General features: G+C 42.8%; 1 protein-coding gene across 5 annotated transcripts in view; it reads right to left on the bottom strand.

The window, feature by feature from the left end:
• NALCN (sodium leak channel, non-selective) overlaps window positions 1–16,926 on the bottom strand; it is a 281,692-nt gene extending 264,766 nt beyond the window's left edge. For 2 of the 5 annotated variants that reach the window (XM_073212395.1, XM_073212394.1), the window contains exons 1-2: window positions 16,744–16,926; window positions 634–780 (exon numbers count right to left, since the gene is read on the bottom strand). In XM_073212395.1, the coding sequence (XP_073068496.1) occupies window positions 634–780; window positions 16,744–16,749 (153 nt within the window). In that variant the 5' untranslated portion in view covers window positions 16,750–16,926. Of the gene's footprint in view, window positions 1–633; window positions 781–16,134; window positions 16,561–16,743 lie in introns of those variants that run through there. The other 3 variants (XM_073212391.1, XM_073212393.1, XM_073212392.1) reach the window with 3 other exon arrangements.
• Window positions 16,927–18,638: the final 1,712 nt, after the last annotated feature.

Below are 18,638 nucleotides of genomic sequence, written 5' to 3'. Positions count from 1 at the left end.
CCTTTGAGTTTCTAAGGAAGTTGAGCCCACTCTGTGCTGTAGAGCGGAGTTCCCAGGCCTGTGAACATGCCATCCACCTTCTGGCTGCTGTGCTATCGAGGACACCATGCTCCTTGGTACAGAAGACCTTCCCTCAAGTTCCCATCAGCTTAAATAGGCAGAGAATGTGACAAAGTTCCTCAGAGACACTATCCACTATCTCATTAACCTTTCCTTTCACTCAAAATTTCCAACTCAGAAAGAGACTTATTTCCAAGCATCCAAGTACCTCCCACACACTCACGCATGCTGAGAACTGTACATAAAGGAGGCCTGGTAGAGCACATTACTCATGTGGGACGCCAGCTTTGCATCAGCCGGGAAGGGGCATCATGTCTCTGCTGAGGGACTGGGAGGCCAGCACGCACAGAGCGGGAGAGAGGGAGCCGGCCACCCTGGCTGCCCTGTGCCTCACCGGGGCTCCTCTGTATTTCATCTGGATTGTTCTCCACTTCCAGACTCTCAGGCTCATTCATATTCTACTGCAGGTCAGACAAACATTTCAAAGCTAAAGGTATGTGATTTTTGAATTATATGAATGAAATTTCCTCTATACCGGCATGTGTTTCTCCATACTTCAAAAAAGACACTTACTGGCTTATTAATCCAGAGTATGTCAGCATTGTCCGACAGAGACTCATCAGGACCGAAGTCAGTAACCGGCTGGGCCTCCACCCTAGAGCTCTGCTTCCGCTTGAGCATGCTGAAGTTGGCTCTGCGGAGCAGGTACTGAAGCACAGCCTGGGAACAGAGAGGGAACGCTGTGTTACTTACCTAAACCACTGTTACCTGATCGCAAAAATGGAGACCCCCATGTACACCTGGGCATTTGTTAACAACACACGTGTTCCACTATCTCATATGTAATAAGTACATGCAAGTGGTAATTTTAAAGAATGAGATAAAAATTAATAATATAAGCTTCATTTTTTTTTCTCAACCTTATCAATCACCTTGTGCATTTCAAAAACTGCATGCCAGTTTAGAGACCACTGGTCTAGACCAACTGGGGCAAAACTGCTTTGCCTCTTGGGGGACACAGGTTGGTACATAATTTTTGGAGGTCTATTTCACATACCTAAACCTATCTCCACTTAGAGGTGGTCTGTGTCGGGGAACAGCTAACCAATGGAGATGGGATACCAATTTTTCCCAGGATGTTTTCTCGGGTTAATTTAATGTGACCTCACAGACATCTATTTCTGATGATAGTCCCATGTTGATCTCCAGTTTTGCCCTTGCTGTAAAGGATGGGGGCCAAAGAGAAGGGCAGAACCTACTCTATAAACAGAATTTTTTTCTTTTGTGAATGCTGAGACTATATCAGTTTTTCCAACTACTCTCAAGTAAATCTAAATTACACCAAGGTGGGAGCTGACATCCCAGTTTGCCACTTCAGTGTCCCCAGTTCTGAGCCAGCCACCTGCTGCTATGCATCTCCCCTGCAAGCCACTGCTGTCCAGAGCCCAGGAGCCACTGAAGGAGGCTTCCTGTATGTCAGGGCCTCCGGACAGAAATAGCAAATAAATGCCAGATAATGTGAAAGGAGATAATTGTTAAGGCAGGCGGTGCCTGAATGCCCCTGAGTCCACTGAGACTTTTCATTGATTAACACCTGGACTGAGTCTTGGAGGAAAGGAAGTAATGTGTTTTTCTGGTATATACTATGTTTTGGGCACTTAGCAATATTTTACTTAATCTTTGCAACTGGCAAAAGAAAGGAAACACCTTGTCTTTTTACGCAAACTTGGGAAATTCCAGCCTCAGGGAGGTTAGTAACTTGGCCAAAAGCCACCCTAGCAAACTTGAAATTTTAAAAAAGCTCTGCCTGCTTACAAAGCCTCAGGTACCTAGAGTGGGCCATGCTGACGCTGAGGACTGGGTAGGAGGCTTTCTGAAGGCAGGGAAGGGAGGGAAGAGGGCCTCTGGGCAGCACACAGCCTGAGCTGGGAAAATGTAGTCATTCTCACACCAGGAAGGTGCATGGGCTCCTGTCTGCTGCTCCGCGTTTAAGAGAGAAGTCTCACCAAAGACAAAGCGTGCCACTCAGTCCTCGCAGGAGCACGACAAGAACATGAATGTTTGCAGTGTGTGTAAATACAGGCAGTTGCAATTTTCACTGGGAAGGAGAACAAAACAGAAGCTTAGGACAAATCAACTTGAATCTGATCCCTATGTTTGAGCACCTATGTTCTTGATGCAGCTAGGTGGGTACATCTGTAGCTCCCCTATTCCCAGAAGAAATCAAGCTAATTGGCGTTAAGATGTGCTAGGTATTTCCAGGCTGTCTTGCCCTGAATATTAGATTTGAATATGGGCTTTGCAGCAGGCTGCACTAATTAGTTTCATTTTACATAATTGGAGTTAGGGACTCTTGACATCGATATGTAAATATATGCAGAATATTCAAATTATGCTTGTTCTCTGATTTACTGTAGGGTGGGGAAACATCTGGAGGCCTCAATTTGGGATGCTTTTTGAATGTACCCCAAAACTGCATACAGAACCTTTTAGAAATCCTTCAAGATTATACACCTCAGAGGAGGAAATAAAGAGTGGTTTCACAATGTTATTCAAATATGATACAAGGAAATTTTATAGACCCAGGTTCTAGCCATAACACCTTCACTGAGCCAGTGGAGACTTAGGGATGGCCATTCACAGCTCTTATGAGCTGGTCAAAAGTTACAATCTGAAAAATTTTTGATGTGTAAATGTGACCTTTTGACATATGAGTTCTATGCTTCTATTATAAATATGCCAATCAAAAACTAAGATTTGATTATGGATTTGTTTACCTAGAGAAGTAGACATCTAAAATTTGTTTTTTAAAAACCTTCATGCTGGCTGCATTTGACCCACCAAAACAGTACAACTACAACAGATGATATCAGTCGCCATCCACTTCCTCACTTCACCAACCACAAATGTGCCACCAAATCAAACAGTGCCCAAGAAAGCCATTGTACAAATACCACGGAACCACGCTAACCCACATATACATTAAAACTCAACAACTAGCTCCTGAATCCCTGAAATTTTGGCTGATTTCATAATATTAAATATTATGTAAAGCTGCAAGTAGTAAAATAAATTCAAGTTACAAACATCTGAGGAGTCCAAAAATAATTGGGGGCAGTTGATTGTAATCATGTTCCTTTATACATAGAAATATGGTTTTACACCATTCATTCATGTTGAATCAATGTACTTAAGTTCAGCAAACCTATTATTCCCCTGATAAAGACCAGAAGGGATATTTATGTATCCTAGGTAAGCATATTATTTCGATAGGAAATTGTTTTCTGTGTATCTTAGCCTTATCACTATTATGCATTTATTACCCAATACATTTTTTTCTGTTTACAGAAGTTTCCATCATAAGGCAGTGCACTAAGGTTGAAAAGTAATATTTTTGCACTTACTAAAAGAAGTTGGTATTTAAATAGTTCCGTAGTGGGAGGAGGCTGAAGAGTTACAATATATTCATTGATAAATCTTTCACTCAGAAACAGCTAAGACAATTCAGGCAGGAAAGGTACTTCGGTTCACTGCTCTCCTGTAAATGGTTAAAATCCCATTTTGTATTTTGTGATAGTAATATTTTACTTCTATTGGCAAACAGTTTCCTTAGGTCATGCCAGCCCTTTCTTGATCAAATTAAAATTAATATACTTGGTTTTCTTCAACTGTAAGGTGCTTGCAACAAACATGACAGGACACTCCTTCCCCTCGTAACTCTCTTGGGTTTGCATTAAGTCTTTTCAATCTTCTATCTTCTAATTTGTGGTTTACAGCATGTCCTTTGCCTGCTGTCCTGTGTGTTTGTCATCTATACTTAACCCCTCCAATGAGCATCTGTTCTTAGCATTTCCACCACCATCTGCCCGCATCCGGCTACTGTTACTGAGGCTGCATCTGTGCTGCTTCTCCCTCATATATGGGCCATCCCAACGCCAGCATTGCTTGAAAACCAACAGGAGAGACAGACAGACATCAGTCAAACACACTTCTGCCTGGCCCTTCCTCTCAGTTCCCAGACCTACGGGCCTGAGCTTTGCAGGTCGCCATGTGTGCAGAAGGACTCACAGAGTGTCTTCTGGCAGATTTTCGCAGGGACTTCTTCCCTCGATCTAACTCCATTCACGGACAAGGACTCTTTCACTTTCTCCCCACTACCAGAGCCCTTTCTAAGACATGGGACCTCAGGTGTGCACTGTCACAAACATTAACCTTTTCAATACGTCCCATCCTTCCATCAGAAGTCAGCTCTCAACACACTGATGTGGTCTCTCCTGTAACCCAGAAAACCGCTGCTCATCCTCTTGTTTCTCATTCATTCATTCACCAGAAAATATCAGACTGTGGTGTCTGGTCCTGCAGTGTGTGCTGGTGGTGGAGCAGGGAACAGACAGGCAATGGTGGAGCTTACAAACTGCCTGCTGTATTTAACCTTCTGTGGAAAGGCCACAGTTCCTGTGATTGGTACCTGCACTTCCTTTCAGACTCATATGCACACGCTCCACCTGACTGGGCTAAACATACCATTACCCCCACCCTCCGCCTGTTCTCCACTACTTTAGCCCCTTTATCCAGCTGTGTCCTATTTGTCGCCTGCTGCCAATCCCACATCAGTCCTCCCTAGCCCTTAATTCATAAAAAGGTTTTGTCTCTGTGTGTGACTTCTTTGTTATAACGGACAGATTTAGTGTTTGGGAATAAAAGTGTAAATAAAGGAAACATACCATTCTAATAGACTCAAGGAACCTTTTCTAAAAAGTCCCAGGAGAAGATAGAAGTCACTGATACAATCATTTGGAATCCTTACAATTGGCAATATGTCAAAGGCAACTATTCTCGTTACTGAAGTGCACGAACTCTGGGGCCTTTTCAAGTTCAAGTGGAATTCTTTGTCTACCATCTTATTCAAGATCCACACACATTTCACTAGGGGTTTTGATCTCCTAGCTTAGGATCCCTATCATAGTTTGGAAAGGAAATTAGGAAAACTAACTGTTCAATTAGATCCCTCAGAAGTCTCACCCCACACTTCACCTTCTGTGTCTTTGTAAGAGCAGCCTTCATTGCTGGCCAAGCAGTCTCTTTCATTCATGCTTCATAAATGCATTCATTAAAAAAAAAAAAAAAGAATTATCCTGGTCATTGTGTTAGGTGGTGTGGATTTAGCATTAACAAAAGGTACTTGGTGTCCTTCCTCCTCAAATTCCTGAGTGCCCTCTGTACCTGACATGCCAGATGACCTGCTTAATTTAAAGGTATAGAAGCTGGTCGATCCAAGGGGAGCCTTTGACCACTGTGCACTCATTTTTCAACCTCCAGCTAAAGGTTCTATTCCTTCCACTATTTATGGCCAGCTCCACACTACCTCCCTGGGAAGGGATACTGTACAAGTGATTCCCAATATGCTTCTGTACCTATGCTATCAGACCTGAGGAGAATCATGGCAGCTGCCTAATTGATCCTTTTCTAGACCTCGACACCTACACTTTAAATCAAATGAGAAGAAAATAATTTTTTTCATTACACAAGCAATCTAGGTTTGTTGCAGAAAAATTAGAAAAAGATATATAAAAATAAAGTGAAATCTGTCAGGAATTTCACTTCTAGGACCTCAATCGTTTTTGCAAAGTTTTTGTTAAGGGCCTACATTGTGCCAACCACTGGGCAAAGTGCTCAGACAGACAGTAATCAGATAGGATCTCTCCCCTCATAAAATTTCCTTTCGCTGGGACAGCCAACGAGATGTGGATGGATTGTACTTTTGAGTATATTCTTTTACATATGCATTTTCCCATGCATTTATGTATTTTTAAATGGCTGCCTAAGCACTGTTTGGTAACCAGCTCTTTTTTCATCTAGCAGTATCCTGTGAACCTCATTCTCTGTCAATAAATAAACATGCCCAGAACATCTGAACTGCAAATAAATACCACCTTCAAACATCTGCCCTTCCTTGTCTTTATTGTCTCCTAAACTCATTTGCATTCCTATATATTATGTGCAAGGCCTTACCAGGTAAACAGATACAAGCACATCCTTCTAGACTAGGTACCGGTGTTGAATTTGTAGCTGAGAAAGGTATCGAGCCCATACTTTGGTAGAAAACTGAATTGGACGTTACAGATTTTTTTTATCTGAGCATTACAATCTTCATTCTTATTTCAAGTATTTTCATTTCTCCTATTTTATAATGGCTGCAGAACCCCAAACAACAAGCCACTGATACCTATGTTTGAACAAGAGTTTCCTGTCTGGTCCATGTGCCTATGTAAGTCTTCCATTGTACTTCAGCACATCAAAATAACAATTTGAAGATGAAAGGGGATGCCGATTTCTGAGGCTGGAATTGCCAAATGTTATTGTTTTTGCAAAGTTAGACAGTCCACTTTGTCTGGACAAATTTCCTTCCCGATGGAAGATGTGTCCATCCAGAACAAATTAATACAGAATCATGCAGGGTAAGCTACTGTTTCAAATTAGGGGGAAAAACGCTATTTTTATTTTATGTTATCCAAAAAGTAAGCTGCTGCCTCCTCCCAGGGCCCAGGGGAGACGGCTGACTGCACCTCTCCCTGCTCAGCTGAGTGACCTCTCACTCCATCTGGAATGGCGGGAGCCCCTCTCCTAGTTCCTCAGGCCCAGAGAAAGCATCTTCCTTCTCTGCTCCGGGCACTGAGGACCAGGATCTGTGCCATCCTGGCACACCCACACCTCTCCGGGGGCCCACCCCTGCAGCCCCCGCAGCTGGCCCGTGGCTCTCCCACAGAGGGCTCCAGGGGCCCTGCTCTCTCCTGTTGACTGGGGCTCCATAACTGCCCTTGGTCTTAATCATCAAAACCATTTAAGGGAAAGTGTGAGAGACAGACTTTGATGTAAAAGTGAATACATATTCCCTAGTCCATGTGCTTTATAAAAAGGAGAACAATCCTCAAAAACAAACCACACACCTACCAAAAATACCTCACCAAAATGTGATGAACTACTTCAGGAGATGGGGATGTTCCCGCGTTGAAACAGTGAGGTCATCAGTTGATTTCCTCCCAGATTCTGCTGACTGTCCTGTGAACAGATTCCTTCCAATACCAATGCTTCCTGAGGGCTTAGCACGTGCCAGCCTTGTCCTACACCTGTCATTCAGTTCTTCGAAAACCGTTTTAGATGAGGAAACTTAGGTATAGAGAACAGCCAGGAAATGAACCAAGTCAATGTGTGTTACAGGGCTATTAAGTTAAAAATTAAGTATATTATAAAATTGACAGGTAATATAAAGAAAACTACTTATTCAACATTTTCTAATCATACAACCTGGTGAGTATAAACTCTGTTCGAATCAGGTATTGTTTGGGAAAATAGTACAGACATTTCTCATCTCTTACAACTGAATTCATTTTGACTATTGAATTCATTGTAGTTTTCCCAGCCACACATTTATAAAAATGTCTATTTTTTCTACCAAGAAATCATCAGATTTCTCATCAAGCCTATCTAAATGTCACTTTCAGGTTTCTGAAGTCATTATTCATTTATTCAGCCTTTTACCTTAAGGGGGAATCCTAGAAATATCTTATTATGCTTTTATTATCTTTTCTCTAAATTTTGAAAAAAATTAGAAAAAGAGCAATTTCTAAATCCCATCTAATAATCTTAGAAGCAAAGAGACAGCTGTTCTAATTTCCTAAAGATGACAGATTTCTTAATTTCCTAGTGTTTCTTTTGTCCCATGTTGGGACTGTGAAAACTAGAAAATTCCTCTCACCTATGATTCATGAGCAAAAGGGCACATGTTTTTCTTCAGAGAATGTATCAGAGCAGAAAGAAGGGATTTATGACAAGTCCTTTGGTCATACTGCAAATCTACAGCTCAGGACATAGTCACGCTTGGGACTTTGTTTCGTAGTATTCATTCTTACAGCAAGGAAAATCTAGACTAAATGGAAGAAAGTTAGCAAGAGGCACCTGTTTGTTCAACGAAAAGAACTGTTTATTCTAAATGTGTCCAATAATAATGGGTTGGGCTATCCAGAGAGGAGGAAAACTGCTCTCTGTGTATTCTCAGAGAGAAAGAATACCATGGAGTTTGCAGAAAGGACTTCTCCACTGTCAGGCAGTTTGCAACAGATTACATCCCAAGAGATTTCCAATGATGACGTGAATAACATGCTCTTGAAGCTGCTCTAATATGCATTTTATCAGTTCTCAGAGTAGGGTTATGGTCCCAAAATACTATACATAGTTCTATAAGAGACTCGAGCTTAAACATTACATATTCTTTCTTTTCCCCCACTGGAAAGCAAACATTTATTGAAAACTGGCTCTGTGCCTGGCCCTGTTCGAAGGCCTTAATACCTCTATAAAGATGTTCTTAGCATTATCCTTACTCAACAGATTAAAAGTCTGAGGCAAACTTGCCCAGATTCACATGAGTTGGAAGCAAGTTTAGAATCCCCGGGAGTGTGTTTCCTTGGGGGAATGGAAGTGTGTATGGGGGGGTCAGGGGGAGAGAAGGACAGAGAATTTGTTTTCAATTTCAAGTGATTTTCTAAAAATTTCAGTTTTGCAACAATGATGAATTTCATTTGTGATTCCTTTACAAGAAGTAAAATGTAAAAATGATTAATTTTTAAGCTTGAACAAATCACACCTAACATTTGCTGAGGGTTTTTGATGCCTGAGGTAAGAGTTGCGTGTGGATTATCTCAGGTGCTTCTCACCACGGCCCAGTGAGGCAGATGTTCTATTGTTCCTATTTTAAAGCTGAAACTGAGATCTAGAGAAGGGATGTGTCCTGCCTGAGGTCCCTTTCTGGTCTTTACTCCCATGATGCTCAGCTGTCCATGTCGTTCCATCTGACCTTTCCAGGGCTTCGCAAACAGAATCTTCTTCCCCAGAGATCAGAGGCAGGGAGTCTCCCACTCTTGCTTCTCCCTGTCTAAACAGTGAAACTGAATTAGGGCCTGGCTTCCCCTAGAACTGCAATGCCAGGCCACCTCCCAGGCACTCCCATGCAAGCGTCTCCTTCTCCTCAGTCCCCTTTGCCCATGAACTTTAACAGGCCAGCTGCATCTTTCCCTCTTACTGGGCCTCTGCTTGGAAAAAAGGCAGGTGGCTGGTTCATTTTCTCTCTTAAAGCAGCCTGTCCTATGTCTGCCCTGATGACAGAGCAGAGCAGACCCTGTTAGTTGGAGAATTAAGACTTCATTGAAATTTGAGCCCTGGGGTCCCAGCAGCCTCTCTGCCTCTCTCTCTGCAAATGTGCTCTCATCTGGGCGCTTACTCTCTACATCCTGGCCCTCACTAAGTCAGGAGGTAACCCTACAAAAATAGAGTATTACATGCCTGGCCCAGACTCGGCAGGACTGTAGGGGCCACCCAAGATGGGACCCCAAGAGAGGAAACCAAACACTTCACAGGGTCAGCTCCAAACCACGCTCTTCCTTCCTTTTCTCCTTTTGACAGAACCCTGATTAAAAACAGAATATGGTTCCCCACTTGTTATACTGAGTCTGCTTCCTAAACCCCAAAGAAAAGCAGCAGTGTTTTTTTTTCTGGCTCTTTCTACAAATGCCTCAGAACACTTGGCCATTAATTACCTTACCAAGAATTCTGTTTCATTTTTAATTGTGAAAACTGCATTTTCTTTGACCTTTAAAAGTTACTGGATTTGGTAAAGCAATTCTGGATACATGATGATGCCCTGCACCCTTCTGCTATTGCACCCTGCATGCCAAACTAAACCAGCTCAGTGGTACAGAAGGAAGTGGAGTTGTACTTTAGGAGTCATCCCTAAATCACGGTATTGATGACAAATTGAGGCAACTGGCTTGCACACGTAGGCTGAGCAGTCTCTCTCCAGCCTCTACTCAGAAAATTCAGTCAATCCTTTTAACGAGCCGTTGCCATTCACTCCAAGTTTAGAAAGGATATCCATTTATAATTTTGTGAGTTATTCTGGGTACAGCGTAGGTGTAAGAAACTTTTAAGAAAAGAATATGAGTGAAAAATCACCAGAGGTTGACAATGTGATTTCTAAGAAGGCCACGTTTCTCACTCCCCAAAAGGCTTCCCCAACCTCCAGGGAGTGGCGATAGCTCAGGGGTCTTCATCAGCTGATAGTTCAATGACAGACAATTTATCCTGATAAACTGCTCTATCATTTCAATATTACGAAAAATCAGAAAAGGAGATTATCTACTTCTGTTCTGGTTGCTTAATTTTGTAATGAATCTGCAAAGGTTGAATAAAGAAGATGGATGGTTTAAAATAGCGATTCTCAAAACTTTTCCTTACTGGACTTAAATAGTATGAAAAATCAAAAGGAGCTATCTATTTTTTTGTGTGTGGTTGATTTTACAATATGAATCCACAAACTGTGGACAAAGAGAGTGAATGGTTTAAGACTATAGTTCCCAAAGATTGTTTAACATCTTAACATCTTAATCATTCAGGGAGGTTTTTAAATATTCTCAACCCTGGGCATCCTTCACCTCAGGCATCCTAACTCAGAACCTTCTGGGGTGGAGTAAAGGAAATGGTATTTTTGAAAAACCCTCCTGTGATGGTTTTGCAGCCTCCTATGGTACCAACTAGGGATGAGATCTGGGAACACTAATGAAGGGAAACCTCGCTGACATGGCACTGGGAGCCAGTGGGAGGCACTCTCATGCCAACCACTCCTCACCAACTGCAGAACCCACTGGAAGGAAGAGGGGGGCACCTTGCAGGTCCTATTATTTTAGCTACTTTACTACCCAACAGGAGGAAGCCAAGCCCCGCAACAGCCAAGCCAATGAGAGACACTCACAACTCAGCCAATGAGAAGTCATCATATGTGAGACTTCCAATTTCCTCCAATGGACTTTTTGCTTAGAAAAGCCTCCCAAATGGCCCCTTTCCTCTATAAATGAGGAGTCCTGTCCTTTATTCTCTAGACTTGCCTATGGCTTTGCTGAAGCTTGCTTATCTCCAACTGTTATCCCCAAATAAATCCATTTTTGCTAGTAAAATAACTGGCAGTTTTATTTTCAGGTTACCAGATCACTGGTCTTGATGCTAAGAAAAACATTTTAACCCTTACAGAATCAAGACTGGTTGGGACAAAAATAAGAGACTAGTGATAAACAACACAGGCAAAATAGAAATCTGAGACAAAAATTTTAATTTATATGAAAAACTATTTAAGTCTATGTATATACAGTATATTCTATTCTTGAGTTTTCCTCAGAGACTTCCAGAATTTTCTCAGAAAGAAACTATGTGGAATATATTTTATATATAAGAATAAATTTTTATCTTACAAGAAGATAACTAAGAAATCTGGCTTTTTCTTGGCACTTCTGCTACACTTTTCTGGTCTAGATTATATCCTTAAAATGGCTATTCATTTCTGGAATGGAAGGAGACAAAAACAAATTGTCTAGTTCAACTAGTTAGGTTTTCAATTTGCTTTAATTTTTTACTTAATAAAAAGTAGGAAATTGTTTTGAGGCACCCCAGAGTTTAATATTTTTTCCTCTATAAAGTATTGACATATTGAATTGAGGGATATGAAAGAATAATTCAAGAAAAGGTGTGTACAACTCCAACAAGTTCTATTTCTGAAAATTTAAATCCCTTATGTATAATATTTACCTTACTCCATGCTTTAGGTCTTGGCATAAATAGTAAAGGAAGTTTCCATACTTCAAAGATCTCAGCTTTTACATTATCTCGGATTTTTTTTTAACATCAAATTTTGTAACATATATTCAATAGTATTTAAGCCACCACTGACGTGTGTCATGTCTAATATAAATTTATAGGTTGTCTGATATGGGCTTCCATAGTTTATATTTTTTAGAAATAAGTAATTTTAAAAAATCCTTCATCTATTTCAGAAGTGATACCTGAAGCTGATCTTCTGTGGATTTCATAATAATAAGGAACAGAAGACAAACAATGAAGCAAAGGGTTAACTGAAAGGTAAGTAAGGTGTCTTATCTAGGCATAACGGACACCAACAAAAATACCCACAATCACCTAAGTTTGAAATCCCAGATTTATTTTTCACACGTGTCTCTCTTTCCTCCTGTTGGTTTGATCACCGAGCTCTGTTGGCATTTGTTCCGTGGAGCAATTGCTACCCTCTGCCTGTCCATTTCCATTCTGATAGTCTGATTCCAGTTACTCATCCTTACAAATGCATTCCCAATTTCTTACTTACTCCCCATTCTTATTTTTCTCCCCATTCTGGCCTCCTTCTCAGTTCCTGGCATGCCAATACATCCTATAGCGGGCTATAGATTAATACGCCTTCAAGACTGGATTGCTGTGACTCCTAGTATTTTCTATCAGATCGAAAGCGTTCCTATTTTATAAGGAATTTACTCATGTTTTTAAATACTACTCTCTTTGTTTTCCTCTCTAGTTGTTTTGTTTTCTTTACTTCCTAAGCTGAAATGTTGAGCCGTTACCCCATTGTGGATCACAGAACCCTTCGAGGAAGCACTGCATCTATGGGCCTTGTCTCCAAAAATAAACACATGTAAGAATACTTTGTGCTATGGACATAATGCTCTGATACTCGGTATAGAGAGAAGGCTTGTAATTATAAATCTGTTTAGGAGAGTAACTTTTATTACTTTAAGGTCCCTGTAAAAATTCTTTTTAATTTGACTGGAATACTGATGGGATATTTTCCTTTTCTTAATTTTTCAAATTCAAAGTGGTCACCAGGCTGTATCTAGATCTTGGCTACTTTCTATTAATTTTTTCTGTCTATACAAAAGAAAACAATGATCATTTTTCACTTAGAACATGGCTTGTGGTCCGTGCGCTCTGATCTATGGAAGGAGCGCAGCTCTGTGTGTCTCTGGGAGCTGCTGTCTCCCACCCAGATCATCCTGCCCCAAGCAAGGTCCTCTTTTCATCTTTCCTCCGCATAACTGGAAATAAGTCTCCGCAGAAGTGCTTCCTTGAGCTGCCAGGTTCTTACCTTTAGTTTCCTAATTCTCCTCCACCACCCACCCTGGAAGCCCCCCTCTTGCCCCTAGCAGGGGGGTTGGGGGCTTGGGGAGGGTCAGTCCCTATCTTGGGAGCACATTCCATCTGCATGGCCTAGCTTGCAGGTGGGGGGGAGGGGTTCTCAAAGAGAAACTGCTTCAAAATTCAAATCATCCTGCCTTACCAACATCTCCCAACATTAGCCTGCACCCCTTCACTTAAGGGTTTCTGCCCAGAGATTTGTTTCTCATGTTTTGACCAACTTTCAAGAAAGGAAATTGTGGCCTGAGGCTTAGTTTAGACCAGTTAGTCCCCTCAATCCAATTCCATCTGTGCTGAATCTACCAAAAATGCCTGGGAGTCTACCCGTAGGAGCAAACCAGTTTCTCCCTGTACCCAGGGGGTACAAGTTTCCTGCTACATAAATTCCTCAATCACTCATTTGAAGTCTGAATAGGAAAGCAAAAAGCAGAATTAAACTTCTGACCTCAAAAATCATTTTCCTAAAAGATCCTGCATTTACATACTGTTTTTTTAACCTCAGCCTACTGCTTTTATAACATGTCTATTTGGTTTTATTCTAAGAAGTGTATTTTATCTAAATTTCTGATGCATTTGTTAAAGGTCAAGCCTTTATATACTGCCAAAGTCATAAATCCAAGTACTATTTTATCTATTTTTATTCCTGTAGTAGAGGGATAGTGACTCACAAATACTAAAAGAAAAAGGCAGCCTTACTTCAGAAAGCATATGAAGCATCTTATTCAAAATTATAATCTTTAGAAAACCAATTTGAAGACTGTATATGCCCATAATATATATCACATATTCATAATAATTGTATATACATAATATATAATATATACCTCCATAATAATTTAGATCATCTATTTTTCCTGGAATATAATTGTTTGCAATTTATCATGAAAACTAGTCTAAAAATTGTACAACACCATAATTAAACTACACAAAGTCCTGTAGTCTGTAGACTAACAGTCCATACACAGATGTTACAGTCATTCGAGTTAAATTGTTGGAACTGAGGGTGTTTATGCCCTTTTCTCTGTCACCTCTATTATTTCTATCATGCCTGAGTATTTTAAAATTCAAAGGTTAAATTTAAAAAATTTAATGTTTGCACACAAACATTTTGGAGGCCTAAAAACTTGCACAAGTCCTTGAGGCAGTCAAGCTCTCAAACACTGATACCATTTTGGGAGAAGGGGCAATTCATAATTTTTTAAGCCCAAGGGTATAGTTCCCAAACCAAAACTAGAAAGTAGGACATCTCACTGTCTGTTCACCTTATTATATGCTTGTTTTCCCTGACAGATCTGACAGGTCGGGGTCTACCTCTTTTCCTCACTGAACCTCTAGCTCCTGGCACCATGCCTGGCTTATAATTAGGATATAATGTTGCAGGTAGACATTATTTTTTTTTCTTTACCAACTTGAAAATCCATATGTGACTCTTGCCCAGCAATAAGTTTATATGGCCATGATAATACTGAAATGATCTCAGTATCACTGATAAATACAAATATATACATGTGTGCCCAGGTGTGCACTCATGCACACACACACACACACACACACACACACACAATGTATGCAGGAAAGAGAAGCAAACAGAACACATTTGAATGAGATGCTGTACTCAAGGTGAAAATGCTACTCAAATATTCAAGTCTTTAAACCACAGCCAAGTGTAGGATTTTGAGTGGGATTTTCTCTCATAAAAGCAAAACGTTTTTCCTCTTTTGAATATCATGCAAATCATACCTGAAGTGATAACTGTATTGCCACCATTTCACAAGACACAACTTGTCTTCAATTTTTATAGTAGTTCTAGCATCGTCCTTATCAGTGAAACACATCTGCTCTGCCAAAATGTCACATCTACAAACAGGAATCATGTTCACTTTTTAATTTTTCTCCCAAGCCTGATTTTTTTCCCCCTTCACTCTGGTTCTCACAATAGCCGGGTCAAAGTATACTACAGAAGAATGAAAAGGCCAACACAGAAAGGCCCACAGAATGAAAACCAAGCAACCTGAAGATACATTTTTGTTGCTTGTTATAGAGGTTTGAGAAGCCGTGAATTTTATCTAGAACCATTCTAACAAGCTTTGAATGCAAAAGGCCACTCCTGTTTTATGTCTGCCTGGGGAGATAACCACCAGACTCCACTGTCTCCCACTTCATTTCAAATCAAATTACAGTGTGGCTATGAAAATGTGAATCATAAACAAATAGCCACCTGTTAATTTTTGATCCCTACTAAATGTCTTCTCCTCCGACCTTGGTCTCCTCCTACACAGCTGTCACTGGTACCCAACTCCCCTCCCAGCACCAGGCCTGGTTGATTGTCACGAGATTAAGACAGCCTTCCAGGCCTGAACCTGTGTGTAATGGCTACACGCCCTTGATACTATGTTCCCTAAAATATTATGCCTGAAATTTAAAGATTTATCCTACGGTATTTAAAGAATTTATCGGGACCTGTGTTTAGAGTTAGTAAACATTCTGAAAGAGGCAAATGCGAGGAAGAGGGACAACTCCATCCCCGCTCAGGGCTCTGGGCCCACCTTGCCCTTCCTGCCAGGGGACCCGCCTCAGTCACTCAAGGGCTCAGCCGCCAGGGTGGCTTTGGCAGGACGCTGCTTCGCCTGCTGCGCGGCCGCCCTAACCTCTGCTCAATAACGAGGGCCCGGAAGCACGGAGCAATCCGCAGGGGCGAAGGTGGGCCCTCCGCAAACCCGCCGGGGCGGAACGGCCCGCGCACCGCGCCCGCCCCGAGGCGCGGACAGGCCGTGTCGCCGCTGCTGCCGCGGGCCGCGCCCGCCACCTGCCCCTGCCCGGCGGGCCGGGCCGCGATGCAGCGCTCCTGCGCCACCCCCACCCCCCCATGCGCGCCGCCGAGCCCCGGAGAGCGCCTCCCGCCCCAGGCCGGCGGTGCGGGCGGCCCCGCGCCCACCCCTCTCCCCACGGCCGGGCAGGCGCCCCGCCGCCCCCCGCGCCGCGCCCCGCCCCGTCCGCCTGGGCCCAGCCCGCCCGGGCCGCCGACACGCGCCGGGCCTCGGGGCCGTGACCGACCTGGAACCGCGGCGCGCAGCGCCGTCAGGCTGCGGCGGGGCGGCCCCCAACCCCGCGGGGACACCCCCTCACCTCCCGCGGCTCCGTCGGCGCGCGCCCCCCGGCCGGGGCCGCGGCGCGGGGCTCGGCGTGCTGGCGCGCGCGGCTGCCCCCCGGGCGGCGGGCCTGCGAGCGGGGCCAGGGCTTAGGGCTTTGTTCCTTTTTGCTTTTTTGTTTAAATCGGAGTTGGCTTTGCCGCAGGGGCCGCGGCGGGGTCGCTGCCGGCAGGTGCCCCCCTCCGGCCGCCCCGGCAGTCCCTGCCAGCCGCGCGCGTGGGCTCAGCGGCGCTCGCCGATCGGCCGTGTGCACGGAGCCGGGCACACGCGGGGCACACGCAGGGCGCTGCGAGGAGGCGGCCGGGCCCCTGTGCTGCCGCGCGCGCCGCGCGGTCTGGTCCCGGACGCGGTGTCGGAGGGTGCGGACCCCTTCCACCCTTGAGTCAGAATTGCTAAATCACGGGTGCATCAGTGACACTTCTCATAGTCTTCTAAACATGTTAACATTTTCCCTTAAAACTAAACATTTTGTCTCGTGGATGAGGCTGATGTCCACTCGAAAATTGACAGTTACCTCCATGCGCTCTAAGTACACCGGGACAGGAAGCTGCGTCTGATGTTTCCCGGGCTCCTAGCAGGGCAGGTGGAGGGAAATCTTGGCCCCTTAAGCAGCATGCCCAGCGCCAGGGGCCAGCCATCCTCTCACGTGCACGTCCCTGAAAAGTTTACGCAGGGGCCGCCTTCTTACCTTGTGGACAGATATTAAACCCACAAAGGCACCCTTGACCAGTGATTTAGCCTCCCCCCCCCGCCCCCCCACAGGAATGGAAGGAGAGCGGAAACTGGATGAAACTTCCTCTGAAAGAGAAATCAGAACCCCTCAGCAAAGAACAATCCCTGTCACAAAGTGTTACAGCCCAAGGGATGGAAGTAAAGTCACAAGTGTACAATTTAAAAATGCATTTTCTGGTTATGTATATCAAGTTACCCATCTTTAAAAAAGTGTACACAGTACATTCACCTAAGGCTAACATTAGCAGTTTATTATTATTTAATGGAAATTAAAATAATTGGTATTTTATGAGATACAGAACTACATGGAATAATTTTTTCCTCAAATTTCTAAGGAGTTCAGAAAGACCAGTTCTATAAAAAGGTGGTTTAAATGAATGTTGAAACCATATGGCAATATTCTTTACACCACAAAATAGAAAGTAATTTAAACAATGTTTACAATGTGTTTAGAAAAACTATTTACCAATCTGTTTTATCATCTCAAGTCACTTCTCCCATTGTTTGGTCTAAATACTAGTTTATTTCAGTTTGCATCTTTAAAATATATAGCTGTGTACCATTCTTTGGAATTGAGGGTAGAAGAATCAGAAAATCATATTAATGAACTATAGACCAAGATAATTACAAATTCACAAATTTTGTGAATGAAGTGATAAAAGCAGCACTTTTACTCATCTCGGCACCACTCCTCACCAATCAGGCATTTCAGACCCTTCCCTGTCCATGGTTAAACTGCTGCTATGAAGTATCTGTAATTCACGTTTAGGAGCCAAGCAATTCCATGGATGGTGGAGAAAGTCTTTGGAAACCGGAAGGCTTCAGTGAAGCAGTGGTGGAGAAGCTCAGCACATCCATCCTGGAATCTGTAGGAGCTCACTGTACATGGGAGTAAGCGATCATCTTAAAAGGCAGGTACTTATGTCCCAAAATCTCTTTACTCCCTCCACCTGCTCATTATTCCTTCTGCTTTCTTATCAGTAAGATTAGGGAGGATGGACTAGCATTCTTCCCAGGCCCAGGAAGCAATGTAACTATCCTCACTGATATAACCCAATGAAAGTGAATTGCTGCCCTGTGGGTTCAGTATAATTCACAGGTGAGTTTTGCTTGGCTTGCAAAATATTTTCGACAAATTGAAAACAATTATTAACATTTGAAAACCATGAGAGTTTTAGCTTATCATGAAAAATAGAATGATTTGGCCAGATCAGTTTTGCATTTCCATATGGCAAAGATCAGCTGAAGGTGCCCCGTGTCTCCCTTAGACAGGCGTATTCTTTCCTCTTGTTCTGCCCCTTAGCCCCCTTCAATGTCCAGCCACAGAAAGCACAGAAAGCATTTGAGTGTGTGAATGCTGAATCTGCATTCAACAGTATGAGATCAGAGAAGGGGCACCGTCAAACAGAGAAAAAAACAAATACAGGGCATTTTGCGATACAGAAGATGAAGCCAGACCAATGTACAACCAAGACAGTAGACTATGAATTTGAGAAAATCACATTCATAGTCATGAAAATGAATTATTTTTTTCTAACTAACTCATCTGTCCCTACTGTTTATTTCCACCTAAAATTAGTATCCCATCTGACACCAGAGTAAGTAGCTGAGAAAACAATAACAATGCTAAAGGGAAACTTAAAAATCCTTAGGGGGAATGTATGTGCTCTATAGGAA

This window comes from Manis javanica, chromosome 9 (assembly GCF_040802235.1).
Source record: "Manis javanica isolate MJ-LG chromosome 9, MJ_LKY, whole genome shotgun sequence".
Classification (NCBI taxonomy): domain Eukaryota; kingdom Metazoa; phylum Chordata; class Mammalia; order Pholidota; family Manidae; genus Manis; species Manis javanica.
Note: the sequence above shows the minus strand (reverse complement) of the source record. Positions and strands in the feature narration are given on the sequence as shown.